Source organism: Lynx canadensis, chromosome A1 (genome assembly GCF_007474595.2).
Source record: "Lynx canadensis isolate LIC74 chromosome A1, mLynCan4.pri.v2, whole genome shotgun sequence".
NCBI classification, from domain to species: Eukaryota; Metazoa; Chordata; class Mammalia; order Carnivora; family Felidae; genus Lynx; species Lynx canadensis.
In genome coordinates, this window is record NC_044303.2 from 130,155,537 (window position 1) to 130,169,696 (window position 14,160).

Here is a 14,160-nt window from a genome sequence, read left to right on the forward strand (position 1 = left end):
AAAACTGAAATGTATTACTATATAGAGCTAATTGGTTACTGAAATCAATGTTTTTTGTGAATTTGTTGATATTTCTTTGCAGTTAGCTTCTGGAATTTATAATTTTGCCTGCTCTCTGTGGAATCACCATACAGACACATTCCTTCAACAAGTTTCTTCTGGGAATGAAGCTGCAGTTCTAAGTTCATTAGAACGAACTCTGCTGTCATTGAAAGGTACTGTTCAATTTGACATGTTCATTTCGGAAATGACCTATCTCAAAAGAGTCACCAATAGTTCCTCTGGTGGATTTTCTGCTCCCATTTGCCCTGGGAGAATGAGGGGTTAATTTCTCCCTCACAGACAAGGTGTTATTTGTAGTTGGTTTTTCTTTTGTGAGAATAGCTTTCTCTCTAATTTGTAAAAGTGTGGGATAGTTTTCTATTATATTCACATTATTGAGGTCTCAGGGCTCTGGACACATACCTTCCAAATAATTGTACTTCTTTTTGCTTCTACTTTAAACTTCTCTTTCTGGGTAGAAACCCATTCTGCCCTTATCATTGTCATGTTAACTTCACTAAACTTCAAGCATTAGTTGAGTGCTATCTCCCAGCTCTGTTTGCCCTGAGAACTCAGCTTCTGTCTTTCTTGTTTGATCTCAGGCCCACCTGGGTTTTCAACGGTGCTTGACGGTGTGTCATCAGTTATCCTCGGTTATCCTGTGCTTTGCTTGTAGGTATTCTCTTAGCATAAATCTTCATTTTACTTGCCCTTGAGCTATGTATCTTGATGAAGGTTTTCTGAGATTCCTTTCCTTGGTAAAACACTGTTTTGGCTCTTTGTCTGTCTTCCAGTCTCTCCTCTTCTGCTTACGCTCTTTTAGTTTGAGCTCTTCTTTTAGTTTGATTACAGGCTGCCTTTAGTTCTCCTACTGTGGCTCATTTCGAATCCTTTTGCTTTACTTGTAAACCCTTTTATCCTACTCCCTTAGTACCTTAGGATGCTGTTGTACACTCTTGGTACTGTTCTCCTCCATCACGTATGTTAACTAGACAGTGGATGTACAGACTTCAGGCTGTCGGCACATTCTGGTGAACTTTGTAGACAAAAGTGGGAATATTTTAAGGGACTATTGACAAGTACAATTCATTGTACTGGTGGTTCATTACACAAGTGAGTGGAGATGGTTTTGTGACCATTCTGGAGAAGAAATTAAAAGGATCTAGAGAGAAACATTTATCCAGAAAGAACTAGAGAAACTGGTATAAGGTCATAAATACAAAACTTGTGTCAGTTTTGTGTTTGATGATTAAGGAATTTTCATGAGTGCTTTCAGTTGATTTCCTTGCCTTAGTGATTTCAAAGTGTACTTCCTGACAAAAGGGATGCAGCCCTACTCTCTATTAGCCTGCTTTTTACCTTTTCATTACTTCCCTATCTCAGGGTCTTAGATATACACCTTAGCATTTTTAAGGTATCCTAACCTGTTACAATCCCATAGTATTTTCCTTTAAAATATTTGTTCTGCCTAGCTGTAAATTTCTGTGCCTTGAGCAATGCTTAAGACTACAGTTTTTGTTATATATAATCTGAATTTATACCTGTGTGCATTTAGTATCTTTTAGACATGCATATATTCATTATTTCATTCAATAAATAAGTTAGGTGTTTGACACTGGGTAGACAGGCATAATAAAATGGTCATACAAATACGTGTAAAGTCACTCGCGACAGTGGTCTTACAATGTCATGATAACTGGCAACATGGTCAGAAAGGACTTCCTTGAGAAAGAATCATCCTAGGGCAAATTGAAGTTAACGAGGTGATGACTGGAGAAGAGAGGACCTTCTCAGGTGATGTGGACCAAGTTCTTTTGTGGGAACGAGTGAATGCAGAATAAGGGACTCATTTTGAATTCTATTTTCTCCTTTTGTGATGTAACTTTTGAGTCGTATATAATTGGATGTGTGAAACTGATGATTCTATAGAGAGTTGAATTCTAAACCTATTTTTAATATACTGCCTTTAGGCTGCACCTCATGAACACTAACTCTGAGTTGTAAAGATCACAGTGGTGTCTGTGTTTTCCTAAAATGATGTGGTTTAGAATTTTGTAGTCTCATGCTGCCATCATCTTTGTGTTACTGATTTGTGCTGAGTGTTTTACTCTTGAATCCTTTAATAACGCTGTGAAGTAGGACTTGTTAACCAGTTTACAGACCAGCAATGTGAGATCTAGAAAAGTTGTTCAAAAGAATGTAGTGGTAGACCTTGGAGCTAGCTTTTTACATCTAGATCTGACTTCCATTTGTTTATCCTGCTCGTCTCCTTGTGTACACCAGTTACACATAAAATGTGATGCTTATACTTGAGCACTGTAGTCTATTGCGGATTTAGAAATAGTTGAGTTTTTTTTTTCAAATTTTTTTTTTTTTCAACGTTTATTTTATTTTTGGGACAGAGAGAGACAGAGCATGAACGGGGTAGGGGCAGAGAGAGAGGGAGACACAGAATCGGAAACAGGCTCCAGGCTCCGAGCCATCAGCCCAGAGCCCGACGCGGGGCTCGAACTCACGGACCGCGAGATCGTGACCTGGCTGAAGTCGGACGCTTAACCGACTGCGCCACCCAGGCGCCCCAGAAATAGTTGAGTTTTTATATCGCTTTTAGGTGATACGGTATTTTCATTAATGTAGCCTAAAACTAAATGAAGCATTTTGGTCACTGTTGAGACCTATTTTCAAGGTTACGGAATAGAGATGACCATCTCAGTTTCAACCTCTAGGGCTTATTTCAGGTGAGAAATACTTACAATTAGAGAAGTTAAATGTTGCAATATAGTTTTAGAAACTTAAGTAGTTAAGATAAGTGAGAAGAACTCAGCTTTTGAGGTAAAAAAAACTTGGCTGTCATTCCAGCTTGCCTACCTGGAGATGAACCCATGACCAGGGATTATTTTTCTTTATTATATGAAAGGATTAAGTTAGATTAACCCCCAGTCTTAATGAGGCTTTGTGATTCTGAGTCTTTATTATGATTATGATTTTAATAGGATAAAATGTGAGAAAATCAGATGCAGTAAAGCTCAATTTTACTTTTCAGTGCTGCGTAAATTAACCGTTAATGGATTTGTGGAACCTCATAAGAATATGGAGGTGATGGTAAGTGAAAGAAGTTGCTGATTGTGGCTTTGGGAAAGTGCTTGGTATTTTCCTCAGTGTTTTAAAGCTTATTCTTTTTACTTGGCATTGATTTGTAAGTTTTTATAAAGTGACCGTTTACCATTTGTATATGTTACACTATACCTTTTTTGACTTGTGGCCTTTTTTCAGTATATCAAAGCAGCTGCTTTGTGAAGAGAAGGAAATAGGCCTAGGACAGTTCTCAAGGGCCATGATGATACGTTGAGAGTGTTCATTTCAATTTGAATTTGGGTGAACCTCTTGATTTGAATGCTATTAACAAATTTCCAGTTCCATTGTGGATATTTATATCCTTGATATTTCTCTTCGTCTGATGTTATATATTTAAAATGAATTTTTTTCTTAAATCATAACATACATCCGTGCTCTTTGCAGTCAACTGAAAAATATATCCAAGAAGGGAAAGCCCTTGATAAGCCAACATTTGTGATTATATTCATGGTTGGTATAGCATCATCTGCTTTTCTGTATACAAAAATATATAGCTGTATATGTTTATCCCAAAACAAAATGATACTATATTATATATTTACCCAGATCTATGTTAGTTTTCTCAGGAAAGTTCAAGTTCGCTAAAATGTTGCTTTCTGTGGATTGCTTTGGGGGTACTGAACAGGAAGTTTGAAAAAAGTACATGGAATTGGTCTTTGGGTCTGACCTACCCTATTTGACCCGAGTTACTTGTTTGTTTGTTTTAAATCTTTAGTATGTTTTGTATGTCAGATTTAGATTGCAATAATGATTTTACTGTTAAAAGAATTTAAAAGCTGGTAATTTGAATCATTCAGTGTGCTATTTTGTTCTGTAAAAGGGTTTACATGCTTTTTTTAAAGTTAAAAAGTAAGGAAATAATCATTTGAAAACTTGCTATCAGAGATCTTGGTAAAATTTGTAAGTATATGTTAAGACATTTTATGCTTTTCTCTCTTCCTCAGTATTCTGTAAAAGGTACCCATATGCTGTTTCTTCCCTTGCTTTTTCCTACACTTAGTATGATAGTTTTCTTATGTCAGTAATATTATATGTTATGTTTTTAATGATTCTTTGGTGAATCCATGCATTTACTATCAGCGAGCTAATTTTTTCTTTAAATTATAACATTAATATAGGATTCCTGTAAATTACTTGCCCACTTATCTGTTGATGGATATGTAGGTTGTTTCCAGTTTTTAATTGTTGGTAAATGATGCTGGAATGAACACTTGGATGGATATGGGTATGTGTACATATATATTTCACTCACTGTTCATCCCAGAGCTTGGAACAGTCTCTGCTAGTAATAAAACTCAATAGCTATTTTTAAAATCAATGAATATATTATATAGTAGAAACATTAGGTCACATGGCTCAGTAATTATTTTTGTATGTAATATTCGGAGTGTCATAAAATTATGTTAACTAAAATATTGATGATTTCATCAGGGTTCTTTTTGTTTTTTAGTAAAAATGAATTGTTGATTTGAAACACATTACCATAAATTGGAATAGTGGTTTTCATTGAAAACTATCAGTGTTTTGTGAGCCTTTGGCTTTCTCTTAAGAGTCTTCTGTCTGCTGAAACTGTATTAACTTTTACTCTGTTATAAATGTTGTCTTGTAGCAGTTAAGGTTATACTGAGTAGTTGGAAACAAGATAGAATTTTAACAGGTTAAGGATGGTTTTTCAAATAACATAAACATCTTAAAAGTAAGATGGAACATAAACATCTTAAAAATAAGATGGAACTTAAAAGATGCTTTAGAAGCACTGTATGATAGTGGTGAGATTTTGGTTTCTGGAGGCAGATAAACTTGGATTTGAATCTTGACTTGGCCTTTTCCTGGTAGCATGGCCTCCAGCTATTTCCTTATCTTACCTGGTACTCCGTTTCTTCTTTTGTAATATGGAAATGAAATATACTACCTACCTTACTGAATGTTGTGAGGAGTAATAGAGGTAATGATTTTTGTAACTAGTTTCAGCTAATTAAAGCACTCTGTAAATTACCATTTAATGATTAACTTGAGTTCTTATTCTGTTATTATATAAACAGAATAAATCATAAACTTATTTGTACTACAAATTAGCTCTCTATGATTTTGTAAATTCCTCTTTCTCTTCTTCAGCTCACTAAAATTGATGGCTTTTACAGTTTTCTACTTTCTTCGGAGTACCCCTATTGATAAACTAATTTTATTTAAAAGTAATAGAATAAAATTCCTTCTATGTTGTCATTACTTTAAGGGACCATTGGACTACTGTATAAATTTAAAATTTGTATGGAATCTCAATGATCTTATTCTTCCTATAATGAAACCTTTTGCTCTTTTATCATCTTAGGATTTATTATTATTATTTTTTACCTAATATTTTTCAATTACTCTCCATTGTGGTTAAAAAGATTGAAATACTGTGAAAGTGGAAGAATGATGAAATTGCCAGAGGATGGAGCGGTAGTGAAATTGTCATCCTGTAGTTTTCTTACTGTGTTGTGCATTGCATTCCATCTTTCAAGAAGGAATAAAAGAAGACTGGAAGCACTGTCTTTTTATTGTACCTTCAGCTTTTGTGTAACACATTGAGAATTCAAAATTCATTTCCTGTCCATGTGGCAGAGAAGAAAATTGACAAGAGAAAGAAGTTTCATAATTTTTACATGAGTCAGAAGATGGATGCTTTCAGACAGACTGAGAGCAGCATTCTAGACCCTAAGTGTGACGGTGAAATTCTCCAAGTGAAATCTCTTTCTCAGTCTTCAGATGATGATATCCTAGTTAAATGGTCTCAAACTCAAGAATGAGTGAATGAAGAATATATCTCTAAGAACAAAGAGGAAATAACATTCTATTCTAGTCATTTGTTATTAAGGCATTTATCATGTGGTTATTTTGTGACAAAAAGGTGGACCATCCTGTTTGTTGAAAGAACATGTGACATCTTGTATGATGTTTATACACCAAAATCTATGGAGCCAGAAAGTCTGAGATTTTTAAATTCTTAAAAATTAAAAAAAAAAAAAAAACCTGTTTATTCATTTTTGAGAGAGTCGGGTGGGAGAGGGGGGTATAGGGAGAGGGAGACATAGAATCTGAAGCAGGCTCCAGGCTGTCAGCACAGAACCCTACGTGGGGCTCAAACTCATAGTCTGCGAGATCATGACCTGAGCTGAAGTCAGTTGCTTAATCGACTGAGCCACCCCGGCGCCCCTTAAAAATTTTAATGAAGTTGTTTTTTACTATCCCTTTATATCTGTAAAATTTTTATATTTCTTAAATACCTATTAACAAATAAGGGTTGTTTAGATTTTTACCAGATGACAAATGGTGATACTTGTCTTATATCTGAAAGCTAATATATTTAATTATTATATAATTATATTTAATTTATAATTTAACTATATATTAAATATAATATTTAATACTTGAACTTCAGAACCTCTCCTTTCAGTAATTGGTACCATTTATCCACATACTGCGTACTTACTGTTCCTGAATACTGCTTCTGGTTTCTGGGGTAGAGCAATAACACAGACAAGTTCCAGTTCTCAGAGAGTGAACATTGTAGTGGGAGGAGGCACATATTACACAAACAGTATGTCGGGATTATATGAGCTGTGAAGATGGAAAAACAGGAGAATAGAGATTACTTAGAAATAAAATACTCAATAAATAATGTTTTATTGTAAAGTGATTTAGGTAACTGAAATGAGACTTTGAGAGATGAAATGTTCTATTTTCTTTGAAAGGTTTGTTTATAATAATAGAATGTTTTTTACTTTATATAATTTTAACTTATTAAAATGATATGATAAATCTTAATAGTCTTGTAAAAAGTATAAGGGAGATGTTTACAACAATAAATTGAGACATTAAAAAAATCTTTCCTAGGGTTTTTTACATGGAATATTTGACCGTCTGAAACAATTTCTGGAATGCAGTAAGTACTTCTTTGACAGTAGATTTTACTTGTAGAATCTTTATTCATGGATTGCTTCTGCTCTGCGCTAGGAAATCTGGAGAGAGGCTAAAATCTTGTGTCTTGATGGTTAATTCTCTGAAGTTAAATTGGAGCTCATCTTTGTCTTGATACATCTGTCTTGTCCTGAGTATTGAGGAAACTTTTTTAAAATTCTGTTTTGTGTCCATTCTTTGTAGATGCTTTTACTGCTATTGCTCTTTTCCATGCAAACATGGACAACAGTCATATATTTAACAAATATTTATTAAATGTAGCTCCTCTGCCACATGCTGTTTAGACTTTGTATAGATTCTTTTTTTTTTTTTTTAATTTTTTCTTAATGTTCAATTATTTTTGAGAGAGAGTGAGTGAGTGTGAGCTGGGGAGGGGCAGAGAGAGCGGGACAGAGGATCTGAAGTGGGCTCCGTGCTAACAGCATTGAGTTCAATATGGGGCTCAAACTCACAAACTGCTACATAATGACCTGAACTGAAGTTAGACGCTAAACCGAGTGAGTCACCCAGTTTTGTTTCTTTCAGTACATTTTACATATATGTATTATATAAATTACTACCTTAAGTGATACTTTAATTTTGCAGATCTCTGGTTCAGAATTTTCTTTGGCTTCTCTTTAGGACCCTCTCTAATTCACTACCCCACACAAGAGAATTTAACATCTATATTTGTGTTGTGTTATACTGTGGTCTTATTGTTAACCTTTTCTCCTCCTTGTGGTTGTGAACACCTTTGTTGATAAACACACCTACAGACACAAAATACACACCCATGTGCTTGCACGCCCACATACACATGTGTACATCCTGTATATGTGTATGTATTTGGAGACTTAATAGGCTGAGAAGATATTTTAGTGTACTCACTTTTAGGGAGTTGTTGATTATTTGATGTCATTTTCAGTAAAAGCATTGTTGAGTCTATTTCTAGACACTGTTTTGGGTATTGTGCATGCGAAGATGATTAAGACAACTTACATAAAGTAATTCATTTTAATAAAAAGTGGTCATTTTCTTTGGTTACCTTGTAGAGATGCAGAGGGAAGAGTAGGAGTCTTCCCAGGAGAGACTAATGTAAATGATGAGATGAATAGAAAGAATTTGTTTATAGAGCAGTTAATGGGCTAGTGGACAGTGTTCTGAATGTACAAAATTAATTATGCCAGGCAAATTATCCAAAGAAAATTGTCAGAAGATCTAAGAAAAATAATGAGTATTTTAATCTTTCAGTACTTCGTTTTTACTTTGCTTGAAAAATATTTCAACTATAACTAATTTAAATTTTGAGAATATGATAAGCTATTCACAGATTAAAATTGCTACTATCCTTTTCCTTTAACACAGACTTAGTTTGTATTTTAGGATTAATTTTGTGAACATGGCCCTACGAATTACTGTGTGTGAAAACTATAAATATTGGTAATGGTTAAGCACAGTACAGGATTTAAGATGCAAAATAGGTGAAAACATGCCTGACCGTATTTTTCCAGCAAGTTTTGCCATTGTTTTGATTGTGAATTTATGGAGTATTATAAACTTGTACTAATATTTGGATTGTATTTTTAATAGGTAGAAGTATAGGTACAGATAATGTATGTAGAGACAGACTGGAAAAGACCATCATTCTTTTTACTAAAGTGGTAAGTTTTCTTTTTACCTTAAGTATGTTTTCTTACATAAAATATACATAACTCAGATTTGATAAGGAAAATGACATAAGCATGCATTCTCACTTTAGTGTAAAGTACCTTATTTTCTGACTACAGCAAAGCTAAAAAAAATGGTATCTTGAAGTATTTAGAATGAATGTAATAATTAAGTTTTATATGTTATATCAGTATAAGTCACTTTGATGAAAAAAAATAATAAAACAAAAACACAAACCTAATAAATAGTAGAGAGGTTGAGTCTTCTGAAGCTTATTATTCTCAAGCCTACTGGATGAAAGCAGAGATAAAGAAGATAACAGTGTAGCTAATCAGGAAATAGATCATATATAGCAGGCAGTATATTATCAGGAAGTTATTATATTCATAAAGACATTGTCATTAATATCAAACACCTTTTGAATAGGATTATATGAGTACACTGTGCTAGGCAATGTGTCTAAATTTCTGATAAAACTAAGTTTTATAGAAACTGATGTTTCTGAAATTTTGGGCTGAGGATGGTTGGGAGAAGTATATATAGTTGGGTTGTAGCAATCAGGAAGACCTGGTTTGAGAACTGCATTGAACTAAAACAGGTTGTTGAAGACAGCAGTATGTAAATTTGTAGCCTGTTTTTCCTCTTTCATTAAGTTTTGTTAATAGGGTTAAGTTGTCTGTTCCCTGGGAGGGGAGAAAAGAAGTAGAAATGAGCTGTTCTTATTGCTGTGGTTAAGTAGCAGTTACCTTTGGTTTCAGTTCTCCTTGTTTCCAAGTTATGTTCTAACTAGCCTCAACAGCAAAAGTCTACCTAATCTTCCAAGATCCAGTATAAAATTGACTCAGGTATTTTAAGTTAAAAACAAAAAAATACAAAGCGAAGTAAAATGACATCATGTGATTAGTGAGGCTGTGTGGTGTTGATGAATAATTTTATTTATAAAGTTTTCATATTTATAATCTCTGACTTGATTAAAACTTTAAAAATTGGAACTTTCAAACATACATCCAAGTAGAATTGAGTGACTTTGAGTCTCCATGAAGTCATCACTTAGCTTCAGGAATTATGAACTTCTGTTGAAGATTAGTTCTGTTTTATCTCTATACTTCTCTCTCCCCTCCTTGCTGGTTTCTTAAAAGCAGATCTCAGATATCATATTAGTATTATCTGTAAATACTTGAATATTTGTCTTTAAGTGATAAGGGGTTTAAAAAAAGAATGTAACACAATGTAAGAAGTAGGAATGACTTTTTGTTATCATGTAAATATTTAGTCATTATTTTGGTTTTTCTCAAAATTTTTATAGTTCTTTTGTTTGAATCAGGATTTGATAGTGTCCAAGTTCTCTTTCCATTTTTTTTTTCGTTGCTATTTATTTGTTGAGGTAATAGGTAATTTCCTTGTAGGATTTTCATGTTTTGAATTTGGCTTCTTGCATCCTGATATGTTACTTAACATGTTCCTTTGTCTCTCTACCCCTCCTCCTCCAATATTTCTTGTAAATTTGTAGAGGCTTGATCATATTGAGCTTTATTTCATGGAGGAGGGTGAGGACAGCAAGAATACTCCATGGGTGGTGCTTTGTATATCTTGTATTGCATCACATCAGGAGGTACAATGTTGAGTTGTTTAAAATGATGAGGGAGCTCTTTAAAGTTCCCCAGCAGCTTTTCCCCTATTATTTTAGAAGCTGTTCATGATCATGGCCTAGATCTGTTTTTTGGTAAGGGATTACAGAATGATGACATTCTATTGTATTTGCATTTATTAGCAGAAATTCTTTGAAGAAGAGATCTGACTCATCAACTTATTTGATAAGTTGAATCAAAAATACAATTGATGCAGGAAAGGCAGGATAATTTTTTATTTTCTTGCTCTTACTACTTTTTTTTTATTTTATTTTTTAATATTTATTTATTTTTGAGACACAGAGAGAGCATGAACAGGGGAGGGTCAGAGAAAGAGGGAGACACAGAATCTGAAACAGGCTCCAGGCTCTGACCTGTCAGCACAGAGCCCAACGCGGGGCTCGAACCCACGGACCATGAGATCATGACCTGAGCCGAAGTCGGACGTTTAACCGACTGAGCCACCCAGGCGCCCCTCTTACTACTTTTTAAAGTCTTATCTTTTATATACTTAGAATTTTTGTTTCATATTTACCCATTCTTACTGAATTAACTATGAAGTGGGTCTGTTTTGGACCCTCTAGTAGAAGTAGTAGAAATACCTGTCATGAGATATAATTTGACATAATCCACATTATATGATATACCCAAAGAAATCAATTACATGTGTATTACGTGCAAAACTGCATGTATGTGGACTCGTGACCAAGGTTCAAAACTTTACAAATGTATATTAGCAAGTTATAAGATGTACTTATGGATAATTATATTCCTATATGAATTTGGGGTAAATACACTTTAATTTTTTTCTTTATAGCTTTTGGACTTCTTGGATCAGCATCCGTTTTCATTTACTCCTCTAATTCAGAGATCACTGGAATTTTCTGTAAGCTATGTATTTACAGAAGTTGGTGAAGGTGTTACATTTGAGCGATTCATTGTTCAATGCATGAATCTTATTAAGATGATTGTAAAAAATTACGCTTATAAGCCATCCAAAAATTTTGAAGGTAATGCCTTACTGGTAGTTTTTTTTTTTTTTTAATGATTATTATTTCTTTATTTTATATGTGAAATAATTGGTATTTTTATGCATTTTTTTGAAATCTTATTTAAGTCTGAAAAACAAAATGTTGCTGGTACATGAACTAGAGATAAGTGTTAGAGACTTTAATATGTGAGTGCTAGCTTTAAAGGCCATATAATGCACTTAGTAACTATCTTTTGTAGCACAAAGAGCAGTTGAAGCCTGCCGGTTTAGGATTAATTACTCCAGTAACCATTGCAGTTAATGTTGTACTTATTTGCACAATTAAATTTTTCCTCTGACTTGATATGAAGTGAGTTCACTTCTAGACACGGAATTCATTTGTGTGTGTATATACAAGATGAATGAGAAATTATCTTAGAGATGTATGTATATAAGTCACTGCACTGTGGTGTGTTAATACAGCATGGTAATGTACAGGCTATAGTGAGAAGATGGCTATAAGATTGATGTGTGTGTGGGGCAAATAAGAATTGTCTTTGAAATTTGCCCTTGATAAAAATGAAAATCCGTACACCACTTGCTCTTTCCCCCCAAGGGTATATTTTTAATTCATTTAAGTTACATAATCCAATTTTGGTAAAATGTTTGTATGATTAAGTTGGAAATTTTATGTTTTCTAGACAGCAGTCCTGAAACTTTAGAAGCACATAAGATCAAGATGGCATTCTTTACATATCCCACTTTGACAGAGATATGTAGAAGATTAGTCTCTCATTATTTTCTGTTAACTGAGGAAGAACTGACAATGTGGGAAGAAGACCCAGAAGGCTTTAGTAAGAATCAGTTTTTCAGTTTTCCCATGGCTTTTCTCCCCCTTTCCTAAATACATATCAGTCTCTTTGAGTGATATATGTAACACTGTATTTTTAATAGAAAACTTTTGTTCTGAGAGTCATGGCTTTTAAAAATTAATATATCCTGTCTTTATTATCCATTGGAACAAAAGCAGAAAATGATTTTTTCAAATATGTGGAGTTTTCTCCAGAGATAGACCTTTTAAAATTTTTAGATGTTCCTATGAACATATCATATAGTTTAAATCGAAAACACCTCCTGTCTGTATTATCAGGTGTGTGATTCATCCCGTCTTATACTTTATTTGTAGAAATTTTTATTTCAAAAATAAATTTGGAAAATTTCTGAATTGCTGAATGGATCACCTATTTAAATTTTAATTTAAAATGAGTCTTTTGATGATTAAAATATTTTTCCAGGAGATCTTTTTTATCTGTTTGAATTTTAGTAATAGAATAAATGTATCTGAGTCATTCCTACAGAAAATCAAGAAATCGTCTGCCTAATAAATAAAGTACCTGGTGTGTGTCTGTAAAGTGCCTATGTGCAAATTACTTCGGCCATGGTCAAACATAGGCTAAATTTTAACCTTTTTTCATCCCTTTGGGTGACTTTATGTAGTTCTGTTCATGTTCCCTAATAATTTAAGAATGCCTTAAACATTTTGGAAGACCTCTCCCTCTTTTTGTTATGTAAAAATAAATTTATTTCATTTAGAAAATACAGCATTACAGTGTATCCTTTTGTGTTTTTGCTTTTTCTCTTAGCTAAAATCTTCTGTTTCATATTGCTTTCTTTGGGTAGTATATATAGTAATGTAATATGAATCACTGAATTCCTCTATCTGTAAAAGTACCCTAAAGTATTTTATTTTTTGAAAATTTTTCTTTAAATATTGGGAATTTTTGGAAAATGTGACTATTTTAATTTATAAAACATATTGAAAAAAATTATTGAGATGAAATAATACCAGGATTATAGCTGTTTTTGAATGCTTATACTATGTACAATCAGATGATATCAGATACTTTGAAAGTGACAAACATTTTGAGCTTTCCTGCATACAGAATTTTTAATGAAAGTGCAAATGCTATGTCAGCACTTGATAGGACACTGATATTCACAGATATGATCTGTAGTGTATAATAAATATGTGTAAGGTGTTGTGTTCCCAAGGATTTGCTTTCAGTAAAATGTTTAAAACCACTCATGGAAATAGACTGGTTATTTAAAATCTTGATATTCCAAACCTTGATTTTGGAAACATCATTATTGCATTTCTGGAGAGCATCATTGGTCATATTTTTAATTACAGCAGTGGAAGAAACAGGGGGAGATTCTTGGAAATACAGTTTGAGGGTAAGTATTGATGGAAAGAAAAATTGACAGGAAAATATTGTCAATTTCATGCTTAAAATATTGTGCAAAATATGCTTAATATTTCTGTAAGTCTTAGTAGAGAATAATATTCTATTGATGATTCCAAGCATTAAACTAGACAAATTGAGAGGAAAGTAATTAAATTATGAATTTTAACCTGAATTTTTTTTGTTGTTAAGTTGGAGGTTGGAAACGGAAGTTTTATTTTACAGTCATACTGATTGGAAAATAATTGTCATTGAAGAAACAAATGTTTTTGAAAATGAAAACTGTCTTTTTGGCTGGAATGATTTTTTTCCTCTCCTAAGTATTTCAGTAATTCTAAAGCTTTTTTTGATACATTATTTCTTATACCACCTGGTGTGATTCTCAGAGACCAGCCCACAGTTTTTAATTTTAGAATGCTTTCTAAGCATGCATTATTGGTATGGCAACATTTGAGAAAATTTTATCAAATGTAGTCTTTGAACTATTTTTTTAATGAAAACTTGTATTTATATAATTTACATGATTTTTTAATTT

General features: G+C 33.1%; 1 protein-coding gene across 2 annotated transcripts in view; it reads left to right on the forward strand.

Annotated features, from left to right (window-relative positions):
- The window catches only part of IPO11 (importin 11), a 194,925-nt gene that overhangs the window by 51,511 nt on the left and 129,254 nt on the right, over window positions 1-14,160 (forward strand). For both annotated transcript variants that reach the window (XM_030321825.1, XM_030321834.2), the window contains exons 6-12: window positions 83-215; window positions 3,086-3,144; window positions 7,054-7,102; window positions 8,707-8,777; window positions 11,230-11,422; window positions 12,084-12,236; window positions 13,574-13,617. In XM_030321825.1, coding sequence (XP_030177685.1) covers window positions 83-215; window positions 3,086-3,144; window positions 7,054-7,102; window positions 8,707-8,777; window positions 11,230-11,422; window positions 12,084-12,236; window positions 13,574-13,617 — 702 coding nt within the window. The remainder of the gene's footprint in view (window positions 1-82; window positions 216-3,085; window positions 3,145-7,053; window positions 7,103-8,706; window positions 8,778-11,229; window positions 11,423-12,083; window positions 12,237-13,573; window positions 13,618-14,160) is intronic.